At 37.2% G+C, this 20,831-nt stretch overlaps 1 protein-coding gene across 1 annotated transcript in view; it reads left to right on the top strand.

The window, feature by feature from the left end:
* LOC139726079 (uncharacterized) overlaps positions 1-20,831 on the top strand; it is a 217,931-nt gene that overhangs the window by 185,210 nt on the left and 11,890 nt on the right. Inside the window, 27 exon segments of the mRNA XM_071637162.1 lie at positions 734-844; positions 1,205-1,315; positions 2,048-2,164; positions 3,290-3,400; positions 3,598-3,711; positions 4,214-4,327; positions 4,785-4,898; positions 5,510-5,620; positions 6,930-7,043; positions 7,748-7,858; positions 8,371-8,487; positions 9,003-9,113; positions 9,592-9,705; positions 10,590-10,700; positions 11,557-11,670; positions 12,220-12,330; positions 12,643-12,756; positions 13,232-13,342; positions 14,069-14,179; positions 14,829-14,945; positions 15,657-15,767; positions 16,253-16,369; positions 17,204-17,317; positions 18,015-18,128; positions 18,711-18,824; positions 19,633-19,746; positions 20,384-20,497. Of these exon segments, the coding sequence (XP_071493263.1) occupies positions 734-844; positions 1,205-1,315; positions 2,048-2,164; positions 3,290-3,400; positions 3,598-3,711; positions 4,214-4,327; positions 4,785-4,898; positions 5,510-5,620; positions 6,930-7,043; positions 7,748-7,858; positions 8,371-8,487; positions 9,003-9,113; positions 9,592-9,705; positions 10,590-10,700; positions 11,557-11,670; positions 12,220-12,330; positions 12,643-12,756; positions 13,232-13,342; positions 14,069-14,179; positions 14,829-14,945; positions 15,657-15,767; positions 16,253-16,369; positions 17,204-17,317; positions 18,015-18,128; positions 18,711-18,824; positions 19,633-19,746; positions 20,384-20,497 (3,057 nt within the window).

Below are 20,831 nucleotides of genomic sequence, written 5' to 3'. Positions count from 1 at the left end.
TAAAGTTTGCTGTACTTCTTTGTCACATTGTTTAAGATAAACAAAAAACTCCCAATTATGCTGGACCACACTCCATTTTGATAAGTGCTTTACACTGCACCCTATTCAAGAGCATTCCAGGCAAATTATTGTGATGTACAATGTACACGTAATATCTAATTTGCAGTGTTGTGTTGCATCCTTCAGGCATACCATATGCACAAATGTGTTTACGTTCCTGAGTCTTGTTCCATTGCACTTTGTGTTACAATGTTGCACAGAAATGTTTATTGCATTTTCAAAGCTGTCAACCATGAAGTATTGTACTGCCAAGAGGAAAGTCTCAACAAATGGCTTGTTAAGAGGGCCATTTCAGTTCTCTCAAACACTATACATGTAGTGTTCATGTATTGATATTGACATGTTTTTGTAGCTAAAATTATAACTATACCCAATTTTGTGTATTTTTTACCAGGCATAGCAACAAACAAAGGTTAGCTCAAAATGATTGATGATGGGAATGACATACTGTATGACCTCATTATGAGGACAAAATGACAGTTTGTATTTGGAAAAATTTAGATTGATATCTCACTTTTAAGATGTTCCTGGAATTGTAGCTTTTTAATTGCAATGTGCAATCCCCATACAAGTCACATCCAGTCTTCAAACAACTGTCCTGCATAATTTTTGTGTCTTATGAGAAACATGCATGTACACATATACAATGCAAGCTTTCATATCTTTTGAGCAGAAATCGACCTGTGCGATCCAGACCCGTGTCAGAATGGAGCCACTTGTATAAACTTCAGGACGTCATACAACTGTTCTTGCCCTGAAGGATACACTGGAACCAACTGTGAAAGTAAGATTACCTCATATCTATGTATATAAGAAGCAACGCTTTGTTATGTGTAATATCCAGTGGACAAGTCATAGTAATGATAAATGAAATCTTAGTTTTATATCAACATGATAAAGACTACAAGCTGCCATTTTGATCATGAAAAAAAAAAAGTTTAATTTTCATAAGAGTAGGTGTGACTTCTATGATTGAGAATATACACTTGATCTTATCGTTTCAACTGGATGATCTCTACTTTACATTAATGTAGAGGTTAATTGCTGTGATGCTATACAATGTAGTGACCAATGAGATATTATAGTTTGTGTGAAAAGACTGTGCACACTCAAGCTTGCCTTCTCTTCCTATCTTCATTACCAGCCTATGATGGGTGCAGCAGCGATCCATGCCAAAACGGTGCAACATGTATGCAGCTGAACGACTCCTACACGTGTGTGTGTGCTCCAGGCTTCAGTGGCCTGCTCTGTCAGAGTAAGGGAATGCATGTACCTTCCGTCTTTCCTTGACAGCTTATTGTCGAAACAGGAATATGTGTGTTTGTTTTGTTTTTATATTTTTTACACACTGTATCACTTTAGATTCAGGGGTTTTTAAATATTAGAAAATCACTTTTACATGTACAATATTTTGTATGTACATCGTGTACAAGAAGGAAGTCTTCTGAAGATCAGGTCATTTTTGCAGAAAACCAATTGCAGTGTACTTTAGCAAATACATCAATGTTTGTAATAACTTCTGCAATACAGAATGTACAGTGTATCTTTGCATTCATTCTAATTAACCCTGTTCTTGTGTACCCCCTTTCTAGGTCCCAAGTATTTATAGCACATCTTGCCCTGATTTGGCATAGCATGTGACATTCAGAATTTCACTCACAAATGGCATTTATAAAGACATGGACCACAACATCCCTGCTTTTCATTAGCCCGTTGAGGACGTTTCCCAAGTATACTCCAGCAAGTGTCTATGGGAAATGCATGCTGTAGCAATATCAGCACGTCCTCAACGGGTTAATGATCAAGCCTAACTTTTCCATGTATACAATGTATCCACAAAGAGCAAAAAATACATGTACCCTCCCATTCTGCCAGTCTGATCAACTGTGCACAACTGTTTGTAATGTAGCTTCATGTTGCAGGAAGCTAACTCTGAGTAAAAACTCAATTCTTTCTACACTGTATCTCTCTGATCTCTTCCATTCAGACTACACAGCCTGCAGTAGTGACCCCTGTCTGAATGGAGCCACCTGTGTTCAGCTGGCCAATGACACCTATGTCTGTATGTGCCCCCCTGGTTATCAGGGCAACATGTGTCAAAATGGTATGTGTCTGAGTCTCCCGCACCTTGCTTTGTTATTCATGTTGTTAAGTAGTATAACTCTGTCAAGATTTGCAAATGGTATAATTCCTAGTAAAAATTCATGGCCAATCTAACTTCTCATTTTTTTTCCTCTCCTTCAACTGTTAGGATTACTTGTATACTAGAAGCTTTTGATGATGCACTTACAAATTTAGTTTATCTTTACATCAACGGTTTGGAAAAAAATCTGGGGAGGATAAGTGGATACAGACACTAGCTAGGGTCATCTACAGCAGGGCTCGACACTAACGGTGGCCCGGTGGCCCGGGGCCACCAAAAAATGAAAGTCGGGCCACCAAATTTCAAAAAAGGGCAAATTTGGTGGCCCGCCTCGGGCCACCAAAATTTTTTAAAAAGTATGTCAATAAATTCGTAACTTTTTGCGCCGGAAATTTGCAGTTGAATTTGTTTAAAGGATGGATGAAAAGGACTGAATGAGTGCCTGAGAGTGAGTGTTGCAAGTTTGTTGAAGTTTATTTATGAGTAGATATGTCCAACTTCTAATTCTTACAATCATAAACTTAAATATTTGACTCATGAAAAAAAAGGACATTTAATGTTTTTTATTGTTTGGGGGGGGGGGACACCAAATTTTTCTCTCGGGCCACCAAAAATTTGAAATTTAGGATTTTTGTGGCCCCATCGGGCCACCAAACAAAAAAGTTAGTGTCGAGCCATGTCTACAGTATAGAATATAGAGACATTTCAGTTAGCACTATATTGTCATTTTTCACAATGCCTGTGCACATATCATTTTCAATTCATATACATGTACATGTAGATACAGGAGTTACAATTTGTTATTTGATCAGTATACTGTGCACAGGTCAGTGCCACTCATTTTTATTTTTTACAGGTGTTTATACTGGTAACTCCAGTTTTGATGCCATTAATCACATCTGGAAATATCAATTGAATAAAAGAGAATATAAAAATATATTGAAAAGAAACTACTGAGTTTTTTCATTGAATAAAGCACGTACATTGTACAGTGTATGTGAACATTTGTTATGTGTAACTTCTGTGAGGGATTAAATGCATACTATCAATAATTTCATTTCACTTACATGTTGCATCAACACACAGATGTCAACCTTTGTGACCCTGATCCATGTCAGAATGGAGCAACCTGCATGAACTTTAGGACTTCCTACAACTGCACGTGTCCAGAAGGATATTCAGGAACAAACTGTGAAGGTACTGTATCTTTAATCATACTATGTGTAGGCAACCTGCACAGAAGCAAACAAAGTAAAATGTCACTTGTGCAAATAAATTAGTTTGTCTTGTACACCTCATATTGGTATCCTGAGTGCAGACAAAAATAAATGCAACATCACTATAAAATGTCACTAATATGTCTTATGTCTTTTCTGCTGTTCTGGTTGTTGTAGTGTACTCTGGGTGTGACAGCAACCCCTGCCTGAATGGAGCCACATGTAATGAAGGAAACGACACCTACACCTGTACCTGTCCAAGGGGTTTTATTGGCACCTTCTGTGAGATAGGTAAGGCCTGTCGTAAACACACAGCATCGCCTAAATATTCAAAAAGTGCAAAGCTTGTAATCTTTAGCCTGTGATTTCATTTTGGGCACCTTTCTTGAGAATAAGCACATAAAGTCAAGCCAAAAACAAATAAACTCACTAATTCATGAACATATAAAGCGTGTTTTTCATGACATTGAACATTAGCATAAATTGTTTATATTATTGAACTGCTAAATCACCATTAACCAAGTAATGATCAACTTGAGACATAATTGTGTCAGAATTGGATTAGATTAGACATTGAATCAGTATTATGTTGTATATTATGTTAAACTGCATTCACAGTGCATAATGGGTGCTTTATTCCATATACACGTAGTACAATTGTAATTACACCAACTTTGTCATTGTCAAAGTTCATTTTTGATAGATGACACACACTCTTGATTTCAAGTGACAGCCCAGTTACATGTATGACTGACATGGTTGATATTTGCTCTTTACTCTCACTCGTCTGTAGAACTTGATGGCTGTGATCCCAACCCGTGTGCTAATGGAGCAACCTGCATCAATGATCTTGGAGACTACAGTTGTGTGTGTGCTCCGGGATGGAAAGGGGTCAACTGCACAGAGGGTGAGTCAAAGAACAATTACTAAAAGTGGTATACTTTCAAATGTCATTACTTTAATGTGTTGCTAGATCATCATCCATGGTATACAGATTGAGCAGGCATCAAATCAAAATCTGATTGTTCCATCTTCTAGAGAAGCTTTTGTTATTCAGTTTCCCAGAAAAGCAGAGACTGATACGGTCCTGAAAAGGAATAAAATGCATGTGAATTGTGTGATTTCTTGCCATTCATATCTTATATTTTATTGTTTTGTGTAGTTGACATAACTCCTTAGATAATTGGGAATCATGATGCTAATGAAGCTGTACATTCAAATTCCTTATGTAAATATGACAGTGTTATAGATGTGTTACGATTGGACATTTCTCCCCACTGTTTATCTGACGTGTCACAAATTGTCCTACAGTCTTGTCAAAAATGTTTTGGAATGTTTTCTTTTTCTTATGTAATGTTTAATAGAATTCAATGCCTGTGGAAGCGATCCTTGCCAGAATGGAGCAAACTGTACCAACATCCTCAGCACCTACAACTGCAGCTGCCCACCAGGTTACTTTGGCACAAATTGTGAGAATGGTAAGAAATGATTTTGCTTAATGTTATACTCCTTAATGTGTGTAAAATTCCCCCATGAGCGATCCGATATGATCTTTACATCTGTTCAAGCCTTTTTAGGTGCTTCAGGTAATCTCATCCTTGGCATAGACATTTTGACACTCATCAATTTTGAAATAGGTAAATTGAAGAAATGCTCATCAAGAAGCATTAGTCAGTCACAGAAGTGTTAACCCTTTTATCAAAACTCCTGATAACTACTACTGATAACTTTGAATAGAGCTCAACACTGCCTTTTCTCTCCGATGACCTGTCCAGGACACTGATATCATTAAATGCTAAATTTTGGTACATGTAGCCCGAAATAAAGGAGGCATAGGCATAACAATCCATATTGAAACTCAGTTGCCCAATCAGACCTTCAACAGATAACCTCTTTTGAAATTTAGTGACCCGCCATCAGTTTTTAGTAGCCTGCGGCAACCGGACCACCACTAATGTTGAGCTCTGGGAAACAAGTGGGATTAATCTTCTAATTTGTCACAGTTTCCCAATAAGTGCTAATTGAAGCTGAATGTTGAGTATTGAAAGAAATTTCAATAAATGTGTTTATATGTCTACTTCATGAGCAGAGGTGAACCTGTGTGACCCTGACCCCTGCCAGAATGGGGCAAATTGCACAAACTTTAGGACATCCTATGAGTGTCGCTGCCCAATTGGATACACTGGGACAAATTGTGAAGGTTAGTCGATATGTGACCCGCTACAACAAAATGATCCTAAAGTCGGGCGGGGTCGATTATTTGAAAATTCCATGACACAATTCCCTAATCTTTCTGCTTTAAATTGATATATAACACATCTTATAAAAATAATCGACTGCGGAGATATCGATGTTTAAATGAGAGCATGTCAAGACGTCTGGGAAATCACAGTTTCGAGAAAAGCGCCCTAAAAGTTCTCCTTGCGACGCAATCACGATCACGGGACACGCAGTCAGTATTCACCTCCGGACAATAGAAGGTAAGCCCTAGCAACCCCCGAAATGCTCATTCAAACACAGCGTCGGCGGTCTCCTCACCGACCAATCAGTGACCAGGATGCCAGGAGAAGCGGCTGGGCCGGCTGGGCATAGCGCACCCCGCCAGCACGCACTAGTCGACTGGGCAGTGTGCGAGCTTCACGCTTCGGTTAGTGGCAAGCGGCAAACTGACCAATGAGATCATGCTGGTCGTTGTTAGGGGCGGAGCCTTTGTGTGGCGCTCAATCCAAATGTTCGAACCAGTTTCTGCTTCGTTGAAACGCCAAAAAACATGGCCCAGAAAAACGCTATTTTTTGGTCTTTCCTTTCATCATTTTGCTTCAAAATTTCGACAGATGATAGAAGACATGTCAGACTCTAATGATATGTCAAAATCAGAAAATCGTAAGTTTTGACCAATTTTGATGCTCTGACTTCAAACTCGATTTTCACGGCTTCGACCGTGCACAACTTTAGGACCATTTTGTTGTAGCGGGTCACATATGTTTACAAATATCCACATATTCATCTTCACTCTTTAATAGCAGAGGTGCAACTGTGCAATTCATCCATATGTTTTATGTTATGATAAAGACAGAAAAGAGGCTCTATGAAAAGGGCAGTACTTCTAGAGATTTTGTAAAAAAAAAAAAGAGAGAAAACAAACGAAATGTTCATGAACCAAGCCGTGCTGGACAGATACTGATGTACCATCTTCAACAATATTCTTCTCCTGCATTTTTCTACAGAGACACTTAATTGTAAAAATTGGAGGTTGTCATGAAATTCAAGTGGTGAAGGGCCCCTTCTACAGTGTATGTGTAGAAATGAACAGATTTGGTATCATGCCATCTTGAAAAAGAAGAATATTTTTCTTCCACATCAAAGACATTTTGTTCTCATAGTGTTCTTTAACTACTTTATCTCTACATCAAAGTCCTTTTATCATCACAGTGTTTCATAACTTCCTTTTCCAGTGATGCATGCATCCTTCTTTATAATTTCTCTAACCACTTGTGTACCTCTCATAGAATATTCTGGTTGTGACAGTAACCCTTGTCAAAATGGAGCCACTTGCCAAGAGAGCACTGATTCCTACTCCTGCCTGTGTGCGCCTGGGTATGAGGGAGACAGTTGTGAGCTGGGTAAGGCTGAGATGTTATCATTAAATTCCTATATTTGCATTGACATGAAACTCACCATGGCATTAAATTGATTCAATGCATGTTTTTGCTCCTTGGGAAAGGTCAGCTCTTTTCACTTTTTTTAACAATGTAACTATGTGTACAAATCATTAGGACAGGGATATAAACCTAATTCCCGCAATTGTTGAAAAGAAATTTTGATATTTTCAAACACTTCATTGCCCCCCCCCCCCCCTCAAAAAAAAAGAAGAATTTTTGCAGTATAGTGTTTCTATCAAAATGTGACATATGAGACTTCACTTTTTAGCAGAAGTGCTAAAAAATCTGATAATCCCTGTTACAATTATCATGCATACAATTGTACGTATACTTTTATTAGTTAATCAATCTACGCCTACAATTTGTACTTGTCTAAAGACAATTTTCATTCTGAAATATTTCAATTATTGTGGTCAGTGAATAAGGACAGATAATTGTACATTACTCTTGTGAAGCAGGGAAACTTCTGGGGGGTGTTTCATCAACGTTTGTCAGCGCTGACAACTTGAATCACCATAGTAACAGTCAGTGACCAGAGCATCTCAGCCAATCAAAACCAAGGATTTTGCTGAAATTGGTCAGCAGCAACAGTTGTCGGCGCTGACAAGCGTTGATGAAACACCCCCTTGAACTATGTTAATATGTGGGTTTGTTTTACCGACCAGAAATCAACCTGTGTGACCCTGACCCCTGCCTTAATGGAGCCACTTGCACCAACTTCCAGACCTCATACAACTGCACCTGCCCACCAGCCTTTACTGGGACAAATTGTGAAAGTAAGCTGCGTCCTTAAAATATGTGCAGGATGTGTGCATCTGCAATACATAATGAAAGTCATTTTTTAATATCATGTTGAAGCCAATTTTCTTTTTCATTTTTGATGGTTTCTAGACAGTTCTGGTTTTGTTTAGATTTTTTACTTCCAAACTTCATTTTATTTCAAGTGAATGTATGTTTGCTGTATGTCAATACAGAACACTATGCATATACATTGTACACCGTACAGTCATACTGAGGTAAATATGATACATATATTTTTCATACAGAAGTATATTATATTATTGGCAACAGATTTGGAAATGTATTCTCGTAAAGATATACAAGTACATGCCTCTCTATGATTTTGTTCTTTTTGTCTATTAACAGATGTGGTTCCTGTGAAACTTCTGAAATCTTTAACCTTTTGAATGAAATACATTGTGCCCTCTTGCTCACTTTGAACCAACTGAACATGCCTGAAAAAAAAAAAAGCTGACACAATACAAACATACCTTCTTGTTTCTTTCAGTGTACATCGGCTGTGCAAGTGACCCGTGTCAAAATGGTGCCACTTGCTCACAGAACAGTGACAACACATTCACCTGTTTGTGCCCCGCAGGCTATGAAGGAGAGCTTTGTGAGAACGGTGAGTGCATTATTCTGTCTGCTTCCTATAGCATCACAAAAATAAGACTGTAAAAGTGGATACTTTTTCGCGACCAATATTTGCATGGTAAGAGTTTCGCATGTAATTTTTAATTCCCCGGAATCAAGACGTCAACTACTGGAACGTATGGCAAGCAAAAACATTTGCATGCTCTTATTTTTGCGCTAGTTTCTAGTTGCGCGAAATGCGTGAAAATTTCAACACCAGGAAAAATTACACTTTTACAGTAGAAACATATTCACATTCAACTAAAGAGAACCCAATTTTTTAAACAAGTGTAAGACTCCAGGTTTTGTGAAGTTTTTATCATCATCAAGCACATTCACACCACAAGATATTAAAGAATGCAGAACAAATTTGTTAGGGAGAGCCTAGTAATTCCATATCTTCATTAGATTTCTATTGGATATGTGTTTGCCTTCTTTTCAAGAATGTTCAATAGTCATAGCTGATATTTTTCATCCTTTACTTGACATGGACCGTGTCTACTGCAGAGATTGACCTGTGCGATTCAGACCCCTGCCAGAATGGAGCAACCTGTAACAACTTCAGGACATCATACAACTGTTCGTGCCCAGAAGGATACACTGGAACCAACTGTGAAGGTAACATAAATCTCATTGTGGTGCAGTAAAGGATGCTGAACTACAGTACATTTGCAATGAATGTCAGTATTATTTCATCTACCATGAATTACACAGGAAAGGCTTTTTAAAAACATCGTATGTTCGAAAGCCAGAAGAATGAGTCCACTGAAAATTGTCTTTACAAAGGAAATGTAAATCTACATTGTATTAATACTCTTCGTTGTGAAATGATAACGTTCAAATTCCAATAACTCCTTTGCACAATACTTTTTTACTGGCTACGAGCATTCCCATAATGTATGCACATGTCTCTGTATGCAAATTTTGATTCTTGGACTTGCAACAAAGATTGGCAGCTATACGGTGGTTTTGCACATAGACATGCTGCAACCACCATTGTCTCAAGATTTATTCTAAGCAATCAAGCTTGAGTTAAGTAAATGCTGTATCCACAATGGTTTAATTCAGTCGTATTCCCATCAATTCTCATCACCAGTGTATGCAGGCTGTGACAGTGACCCATGTCAGAATGGCGGCACCTGTCTCCAAGCTTTGGACTTCTACATCTGTCAGTGTGCACCTGGCTACAGAGGTCCCAACTGTGAAGAAGGTTGGTTGTTTTAACAAAAATCCCTCTGCATATAGAATATCATGTTTCTCCCACGTCTTTTATGTTTAATCATTGTGAAATTCTTTTTTTTTTAATGCCGTTGAGGACAGTTTGATTTTGCTACAACACGCATTTTCCATAGACACTTGGTCAAGTACGTGTATACTCAAGACTTGCCCTCAACTGATAAAGTAGTCTAGATAAAGCAGAATGCCAAGCGTAAGTAAGCTGAACTGTGAAAAAACAAAAACAAAATGAGAACAAAACAAAAGTAATCTCTGTAGTGAAGATTGCAATTTACTGCAGATTGAAAGCTAAAAAAGAAGGAACTGTCAGTTTAGGTACTTTGGATCAAAGACATCATCATATTGTCTTTGCTTTGCATCTTGGCAAATGGGTAGAAACAAGTCATTTGATTTGCAAATTAGGATTCACTATTCTTGTGTGTGTAATCACAATGACACCAGCAAAACACGTGTCACATTTTGACCTGACTCTGTAAAAGTGGATATTTTCGCACGACCAATTTTTCACGCTTGGCCGGGTAAGAAGAATTTTGTGTGTTTTTTAATTCTGCGTAATCGAGACATCACGCGCAGGAACATATGGCAAGCAAAAATATTTGCAGTTTATTTTTGAAATAGTTAATGGTTGGGCAAAATGTGCACATTTTCAACACTGCGTAAATTTCCACTTTACAGTAGACCATTAAAATTTGTAAATGTCTTTGAGTCCATTTGGCCAGTCGCAGCTTCATCTAGCTCTGGCTGAATGAAAAAAAAAAAAATCCCTCTTGCTGTGAAACACACTGCAGATATTCATTTATCATGTCATAAAGGAAGATCCCACTTGATATCATGTCTGTACACTGTTTATATTTGCAGAGGTCAACCTGTGTGACCCGGACCCATGTCAGAATATGGCTGTGTGTACAAACTTCAGGATCTCATACACATGTGACTGCTTGCCTGGCTTCAGTGGAGTCAACTGCCAGGGTAATTATTTCTACATTAGATGTCTAATTACTATTAAAAAAAAAAAACTACAGGGAAACCTTCATTATAATGATATAACGAGGTCACCTGAACTAACAATTTTACCTTGTCATGACTAGTACAACGTGTACAAATTCTTTGTACCTTGTTGTAAACATGCTTAAAAAGAGACAACTAAGTACAGTTATGGAAAATTGGAGCTGCAAAATTCACCTCATTAAAAGGATTGCCTCATTGTACAGTGTAAGTGAACTCTTTATTTTAGGATTTTCCTGTATGCATCTAATTATAACAAGTATCCAAGTATAATATGTGTAGTTTGAGAGACAGTTGTTTTCTGAGACTACACACTGCAGAGTTCCCAAATTTGAGACGAATTTGATATTTGCATTGAACGAGGTTGTCAGTCAATTCATCAGTGATCAAAAATGCATGTTTTTCATCTTTGGAATAGATGGCACATTAGGTTTGTATTACCACTATGTGGCATATATGTAGATTTTACAGATGATTTTTTTAAGTGTTTTCCTCATCCCTTCTTTTATAGATTTTCATGCCAAACTGTAGAATTTGTTTTAAATGCCATGTTCTTTATTAGGATGATATCTTATCAGTGTGAAGTGTGTTTGTGATGGTTCAAATGGCAACAATTTTTACCAAGACGTGTTGTAAAATTTTTCGAGGCACAGTCTTATACTTAGTATGCAATCATGCTAGAACATGGCAGAGTGATTCTGTTCTGGCCATGAGATTTTTAAGTAATTGTGATGTGCTTGCAGCTGCTGTGGCACATGAGTTTGAGGGACGTAAACTCTTTGTTTTGACAGTAACCCTTCTTTTTCTTTTCCCACATAAGATTACATTGGCTGTGTAAGCAACCCCTGCCAGAATGGAGCAACATGTGCTCAGTTCAACAATACCTACATGTGTGCCTGTCCACCTGGCTTCACTGGCTCAATGTGTGAAATAGGTGAGAATGAGTTTCTGTTTCCAAAGCTTTCCCTTAAGTATCCTCTACATGTTTCTCTCTAGTTGTAAGTACAGGTCTTATTTACAAGCACAATGCTTTTTTCTTTGTAACTGTAAGAAAAAAGTTTACATTGCAAAACATAACATTCATGTAGGAGGCTCTCAGTATAGGCTGCTCTTGTGCAAGCCAGCTGGAAGATTAAACATGATTTGGTAAATGTTGGGGTAACGACTTTGTCTGATATTTGATGCCAAAGTACATGATGTATATTCTGAATCAATCATCAGGATAATCATCCACCTGTATACTGTTTGTCCTTTATTGATGATGTTTCTCTCAACTCAGACCCTTTGAGTGAGTATCCCATAGAGATGATAAAATCTTCACAATTTGTATTATTCCTTTACAAACTTAAGATAGAGAAAATGTTATATTTGGGCTAGGCAGTGTTTTCAAAGCAAACTTATTCTATAACCTTCCAAGTTTGGTGTGTAGTTATTCAAAAGAAAACAAATATATGATACTATCTATTAAATCTTCCCACCACAGCGATCAACTTGTGTGACCCAGACCCATGTCAGAATGGAGCAACTTGTAACAACTTCCAGACATCATACACCTGTGACTGCCCGGAGGGGTATACCGGGATGAACTGTGAAGGTATGGCATTTGTATTGGTCCCACCTAGCCTCTGGGTGTAATAAGATACATGTAATTATGTATAATGTAACTGCATCACTGGAAGTCATGTCTCTCTCTAAATTGTAGAAGATTGTAAAGACTGTCTCAACATATCAGGAGAGATACAACATGATAAGCCTCAGCTAGAACTTGTGACTACAAACTATAATTATGAATGTGTATAAGTAATAAGCTCTTAATTTTCTGAAGCCCTCATCTCTTATTTATTGTACGGTAGATAATGCAGACTTTTTATCTTATCTATATGGACTTATTTTCTTTTTTGAGCAGTCTACTCAGGCTGTGACAGTGACCCATGCCAGAACGGAGCCACTTGCCAGCAAGGCAATGACTCGTACACCTGTGTGTGTCCACCGGGATTCCAGGGACTACTGTGTGAAGAAGGTTGGTCATCTGTAGTATAGTGACCAATGATACGTGTTCAGTAGGGTATGAAGACTTACAAATCCCTGTCAGGTGTTACTTGTGAGACATACATAATGCAGAATGGGGAAAACTGTCTAAAAGATACTTTCTTTTTCGTGCTGGGTATTCTGTTTGATACTTCAATCCTATTGATCTCTTCTTTTAACATTAATCTTGTTGTCTACTAGATTTATTCGATGTGAATCTCAGTACAGGAGAACACGTTTTAGGTTCCTATGACAAATAACACAATGTACAGTAATTGCACACTTGTAGTTGGCGCTGTACTGTAAGGAAAGGTCTGTTCAGTACTTTTATCACACACCCATTAACAGTGCTATAGAAGTATTTGTTTGCCTTGTCATGGCATGTACTAACTGAGAGCCTTCAGTTCTCAAAGGTCAGATTTTCCTGCAGGTTTATTGATCACACATATATTGCGTATTTTCTGCAGAAATCAACCTGTGTGAGCCAAACCCATGTCAGAATGGAGCCACCTGTTCCAACTTCAGGACTTCATATAATTGTACCTGTCCTATGGGATTCACTGGACAGAACTGTGAAGGTACAGTATGCAAATCCTTTTTTTCTCTTCATCAAGCTTTATCAACAATTTTGTGTCAAACTGTGCATATATCATTTGTAAAATATATCACTTGGCAAATCTTTTCTGAAACATCATGCATTTACAAGTGTATCAGCTTGAAGTTTTTATGTATGGGTGTGAGGTTTAATATGTGGCCTGATACCTCCTTTACATTTGTAAAAGAATAAGTGTTGAACATGTATTCACACATTGTTTCATTATCATGGAATAACTTTATATATCAAGTTAATCAAAACAAAAAATGGATGACAAAAAAAGCGATCAATCACAAAATCTAACCTAATCTGACCCAATCTGATTTACAAATAAACTGAGATATATGGTGATGTTGGCTTTGGTGATGGCATGGCGGAATATGGGGGGTTGGCTACTTTACTTTGCAATAGTTTGCTCATTTTTGTCTAAAAATGCTGAACGTTTCATGGAAAATATTGTTTTCTTCAAATTTTATGACTATTCATGTCTACTGGAGGAAAGGTTAAAGTACCGTTTTTCTACCCAAATACCTGGTATGCCTTTTTAGCCCTCAGAATACAGCAATACTGTCTGCAAGGTTGACATCCCTGAATTAGTCACTGTGTGCACAACTTACATTATAAGTGTATCTGTGGTGATACAAGCATAATGTCCTGTTTACAAATGGATAGTTATATATGTTGATGTGTTGTTGATTTTTTTTTCCAGACTATGTTGGATGTGACAGTGATCCCTGCCAAAATGGAGCAACTTGTGTCAGTTCTAACTCATCCTACACATGCGTCTGCCCAGAAGGCTTTTCTGGTCTTCTGTGTGAAGGTTAGTTTTGCTCTTCATCTTGTGTCAACCTTACATACTGTATACGCCGAATATTTCGCTAGGTTTTTATTTTCGCAAATTTTGTGAGTCGGGTTTTATGCGCAAAATTAAAGACATGCGAAAATATTGACTCTGATGCGTATGTGAATGTGACATACGCATGTTCATTTCTCCGTTCAGTACAGGACTCCACGAGCGCGAATTTAACCACACACAAAATCGTCGGGAATTCCCGATTCGTGAAGAATTTAGACCCGTGAAATATATGGCGTATACAGTATGTATATCAGATGAAAATGAAGACACCTCCAAATGCTTTAATTTATGTTGAATGAAATGCTAGCAAAAAAATAAAATAAAATAAAATAAAACAAAAACAAAAACAAACTAACAGTGTTAAGATCTTCTTTTTTTATGTGCAGGCACATGTAGTATAATGTTACAAATTGTATGTGTGCATGTGATATGAATGTACACTTTATACATGTATTCTCCTCAATTTGTATTGCATACATGTAGTTGCTCACAGGTCAGTCCTAATGTTCTTTATTCTGGGGGAAATCCATGAGGGATGATGCATTTCCTACATTCAACCAGTTTTTGTAAAACTCACAAATAAAACTCAAATCTGTGCATTATCATGGTGCAGATTACATCGGTTGTGACAGCAACCCGTGCATGAATGGAGCCACCTGCATCCAACAGTCCAATAACACTTACAGGTGTGACTGTCCACCGGGCTTCCAAGGGGTCGTCTGCGAGATAGGTATGAACCATTCTGATATGCAATACTTTTCTTACATTGCTTTAAATTATTATAGGCAGCTATCCCTTGTCAATGGATGCTATATTGTGTATGATACAAATTGTACATCAGGACAGAAAATGATCATGGAAATTCAGCTAAAGTCAAAAGTCCTTGTCTTTATGAAATCCCAAGCTCAATTAGGTAAAACACTACCATAGGGGATATGGAAAAACGCACATGAATATCATCTCCTTGTTCAACATGTTGATGTTAATAATGCTCTACATTGTATATCAGACTGCATATCATGGTTTTACATTCGCCTTTCAATTTTGACATGCTTGCAAGGTACCTGGAAGGTTAGCGGTCAAAGGATTGCATATGAAGAATTTGATTGCAAAATCAGTTAACTTCATTTTTTGTTAATTTGAGAAATTTAAATTTGCTCTATTTGATAATGGACTTACTTTAAAATGTAGACAGACAGGGCTTATCCCATGTCGCGATCAAACTGTTCATATAGTGCCCTAATGATACACTGTACATGTTTTTGTTTACACGACTAATACGTGTGTAAGCATCATTTGTTGGCATGCTGTGTAGCTCCTACTTAGGACACTATTTCTGTACTGCTTGTGAAATGTTAAGAGATGCAGAGTAGTATGTTGTGAAAACAGAAAAAAGTCATGTGACCTGGTGATTATTCCATGGCTGATATTCTTTCCACAGAGATAAACCTGTGTGATCCAGACCCCTGTCAGAATGGAGCCACCTGTACAAACTTTAGGACGTCTTACACTTGTGACTGTCCCATGGGCTTCTCTGGAGACAACTGTGAAAGTAAGTTGTACTTAATTCACTGTGCAGCAAAGACACATTTTTCCCAGTGGGATATGCCATTTTATTACTGAAAGGAAGGATTTTTTTTTTAGATGATTGGACAATATTTCCTGGGAAGCATTGACTGAAATAATGCAGAACCCTCAGTAGTTTTATTTTTGAGATAAGATACAACAGTCACACATCCTGAGATTTTCCTTATTATGTTAAAAGACTAGACAGCTGAAGTGACACAAGTTTTAGGCATACACTGAATACATGTTGTTTTGTCCATGAAGAACATTTGTCTTGCAGCCAACTCTTTAGAAACTCAGTATTCAGCCATCCACCGGTGGAGAAAACCCCTACTCACCTACACGTAGTCAGCTATGATAGCAGATTAGAATGTTTTAGATATCATCTAAAAAGACCTCAAAAGACTCATAAAATTGCCCCCCTTAAATACCATAAACCTTGATATCACTGATGCACTTTGTGGTTTCCAGCATACTCAGGCTGTGCCAGTGACCCATGCCTGAATGGAGCCAACTGCACCCAGAACCCAGACTTCACCTTCACCTGCACATGTCCGCAGGGATACGATGGAGATTTCTGTGAAATAGGTAAAGATATCAATTTTCAGTGGACTAAATGCCACAGCCTGCCCTGTTTTCATCAAGCCTGAAATTTAGTGAAAGGAAACCAAAACCCAAATACAAATGTTGATTGAGCAAAAGTAGCAATATTAGCTGAACTCATCAATGAAAGTTTTAGATAAATTGGACATTCTGTTCGAAAGTTATGAATTTTAAAAGTTTTCTTTTAGCATCATCTCTAGACAAAAACCCTACTACAGTTCATAACGTTATTATGGACAACAATATATATCTAATATTTAGAAAATTCAACATATTTTCACTTTTCTAGCATTATGAAAGAGCACGTGGCTTACCTCGAGAAAGCAGAGGGTATAATATTCCCCTTAACATGTGTCAGTAGCATGTCGATGGAATATGTACAGTACTTTCCATAAAGAAATTAAATTTTGTGGAATTCTCCATAATATTTTCTTTATATTGTTGTCCACAATGACATCATGAAGTGTAGTAGTCTCCTCATTCAGCAGTGACTGCAGTGAAACTTTAAAAATGTATGACTTCCTGAATTGACTGTCTGATTTTCCTCAAACTTCAAATGATATATTCTACTGATAATGCTACTTTCACTCAATCCAAATTCATATGTAGGTTTTGGTTTCCTGTAACCATACATCACAGAGTATTGTCTAATCCAGCACATCAGAATACATGCATATTTTTTTTGTTTTGTGGGATTTCCTAAGAGAACTTCCCATCTGTCAAAGAGCAATTCAATTCCACACCTGATGCTTTAACACAAAGACCATGATTTTGAAGTGGAAATTTGATGGGGACACTGCAATTTTGTTCTCTTGTCAGAACTTGATGGATGCGACCCTAACCCCTGTGCAAACGGAGCAACTTGCATCAATGATCTGGGAGACTATATCTGCATATGTGCTCCTGGATGGAAAGGAGTCAATTGCACTGAAGGTAGGTTATACTCAGCACCATAGAATCAAATCACAATGGGATTATAGTTAGAGGTATAGTTATTGCATGTGTGGTAATCTCTCCGTCCGTACTTTTTGAATTTTGCACATTGCAATATGAATTAGCTCTCAACATTCATTTTTATGTTGGCATATGGCTAGTCAAGTATTGGTACATAAATCCATTTGCCCTTGATTTTTGCTATCAAGACAACATACAGGCTAAAAAAAACAGTATAAGTATACTTTACAATTTTTAATACTTTTTTTCAGTCAAGTTTTTGGTCTAAGTAGTTGTCTGTGCCACATATTTTTATACCCAATTCTTTATTGGGGCCTACATTTAATAAGCTTACTTTTTTTGAAGGCCCCATCACATTTTTCCTACAGTACTTTGCAAGATTATAGTCACCAATGCCGCTGTAAATTGTCCATTACATTTATTTTCATATTGCAATAGTTTTGCATATGCAAGTTTGGGTAAATCTTTCACCTCATTTGTATTTTGTAGCTTTTGTATGATTTGCATTTCTTTTTTTGTCTGTTATTCTCTTGAGAATTATGGACATACAAATTGTAAATTGAAAATGAAATTAAATGGAATAAAAAGTCAAATGCATGCTCATCACTTTAAATTCTGCTTGTACATGTACACACTTGTATATTAAAAACTTTGTTTTTCCTTCTTGCTTCTGCAGAGTTTAATGCATGTGGCAGCAACCCATGTCAGAATGGCGCCAACTGCACCAATGTTCTCAACTCATACACCTGTTCCTGTCCACCAGGGTATTTTGGAATGGACTGTGAGAATGGTATGTTACTATGGTTACAGGATGTGGCATACAGCAATCATTTATGAGAAAAAAAGTAGACCTCTACTCAGTACTGTTAGTGCAAAGTACAATGTAGGAAAATAATCATGTGCGCTCTAAACTTTGATTCTCTTTTTTCACATTTTATGAATGTTTGAGAAGTAAATCTCCTTGCCCAATATTGTTAGGTTTTTAAGAGACACAGAAATTTTGAACCAAACTGTTCTTTCCACACATTGATAGATTTTATTTCTGCATTTATTTTTCCTGCATAGATGTAACACAATTTCAATTGATTTCTTACACAAAGTCAAGTCCTTGATCTGCCATCTTGTAGAACTTTTTGGAAGACAGTTGAAATCTTATTCAGTTGAAAGTTTTCAGATTTATTTCCAAAAGGTTAATTTACACATGGATAAAAACTGGAATGTCTATGCAGCAATTCTCACTCCCAATTTTGTTTGATTCCTATGCAATATCTGAACTTCCATTACAGAGTGGGTTAGACTAAATTGTTTTATTTGTAGCAAGCTTACATATGTACGTAGTGTCACGTTAGAGAATGCATCTGATCTCTTGCAGTTCAAAATGCTTGCGATGGTAACGGCTGTCTGAATGGGGCCACTTGTAATGACTTCATTACATTCTACACCTGCACATGTCCGCAGGAATACACCGGAGACAACTGTGAGACAGGTAAATCATTAGCAACAAGAAGCACAGTGGTACCAGAAGTCCTGTAAAAGTGGAAATTTTCGCACATTTACACAACCAGAAACTAGCGCGAAAATACATGTAAAAGCACGCAAATATTTTTTAGTGCCATATGTTCTCGTACTTACTGCGTTGATTCCGTGGAATTAAAAACATATGAAACTCTTCTTACAGGGCCGAGGGCTAAAAATTACACGTAGGCGCACAAAAATATCCACTTTTATTACAACAGAGTTTGGTACTGCAGCTCAATGTAATGATTTTATGCCAGTTTTTTATGGCCTTTTCTGTTAGGTTAAACGTCAGTTCCTTCTAGATATTTTTTCTTTTTCTATTCTTTTCTTTACCCAAGAAGCAACTATTGATTAACAAAGCATAAACAGCATGATATATTGTGCTTAATTATTTTTGTGAATATGTAAAATATATCTAGATGCACTCTGTTTTGCCAGCAGCACTGGGAGAAAACTTTAAGAACATGTAGTCCCCCCAAAAAGGAAAAAAATCCTTCAAGATTATATGCTCAGTATTACATCTCAGCTAATGCAAAAACATATTGCGTGTCATACAGTACATGTATGTAGCAACATTAAAGTGTGAGTAGCAAGATTTGGCAACTATCACATGAATTGGACTATGTTAGCACTCATTCATGGCACCGAAAAGAAGAGAAACAAAAACTTGTCTTTAAACAGCTACCCCCCCCCCCCCCCCCCCCCCCCCCCCCCCCCCCCCGTCTTTAATGATGACTCTTCCTAACCTTGCACAAAACATGTTTGATCTGACACAGAACTCAATGCCTGTGAGCCCGACCCTTGCCAGAATGGAGCAACCTGCAACAACTTCTTCACTTCATACACTTGTTCATGTCCACCGGGCTTTGAAGGAACAAACTGTGAAAATGGTAAGAAAAGAAATGGGTACCAAATGACAACATAACCTCACTTATACTTAATTCATAATTCCATACTTGTTTCCTTTCCAAATTCCATATGTCTTATAGAAATTCAAATCAGCAATCATGATAAAAATGATACATTTGATGAACATATTTTGGCCCCCTTGTGGTTTGCAGTGTAAAAAGTTATTTTTCTGTTTGTGTGTCTTTTTGCTTAACTTGTTTTATTCAGTTCTTCCAGGGTCTTGTAGTCACTCTGGTGAACTTGATCAATTCAGTACTTGGGTTAAACGGATATATTGACTGCGAATTACATTTGCATGTATGTACTTGAAGAGAAATACATGTATGTTACTATACATACAATATAAATCACATGTTGTTTGTTTCGGTTCAAAACCTTTCAAAATCAGGCTCGGGTATGTCACAACTTTAGGATTAGAGTTATTCTTGAAATGTTAAAGTTATTTCTGAATTTGGACGAAAGATGTCAGGTACGTATGCATGTTTCATTTGTGTGATCCAAATTCCATGCCTTTTGTCACACCATATTTTCATACCGTATGACATACATGTACCATATTTCTGATCTCTACCTTCTTAATCTGATCTCTCCCTTCTTAATCTACTTTTAATCTATCAGACGTTGATGCATGCAATCCAAACCAATGTCTGAATGGTGCAACGTGCATCAACAACATTGACAGCTACGTCTGCATTTGCCCACCTGAATTCACTGGAACAAATTGCGAAACTCGTAAGTCATCAAAAAGACGAATATGATAGATGTCATCAAGTGGTTTGTGAGGTTGAATGAGTTTCTATGTGCAGAAAATTAAAATAAAAAAGAATATACATATACAGTGTACACAAATGTAGTATAATATTTTTGAAACATGTGATACAATATACATTGTAATTTTCTTTGCATCCATCATTCAAAAAAAAATTATCTCAAAGAGCTACAAGTGTACATTTTATTCCTTGAATTTTTCTTGTATGAATGGGAGAACTACATCACACCATTTCATGCTTTTTCAGCAAAATATTTTTTTTTTGGCCATGTTGTGATGTTGTGTGCAGCTTCTCAT

This window comes from Diadema antillarum, unplaced genomic scaffold, assembly GCF_040938485.1.
Source record: "Diadema antillarum isolate AM-2024a unplaced genomic scaffold, OU_Dant_1.0 seq00000079_RagTag, whole genome shotgun sequence".
Taxonomy (NCBI): Eukaryota; Metazoa; Echinodermata; class Echinoidea; order Diadematoida; family Diadematidae; genus Diadema; species Diadema antillarum.
Note: the sequence above shows the minus strand (reverse complement) of the source record. Positions and strands in the feature narration are given on the sequence as shown.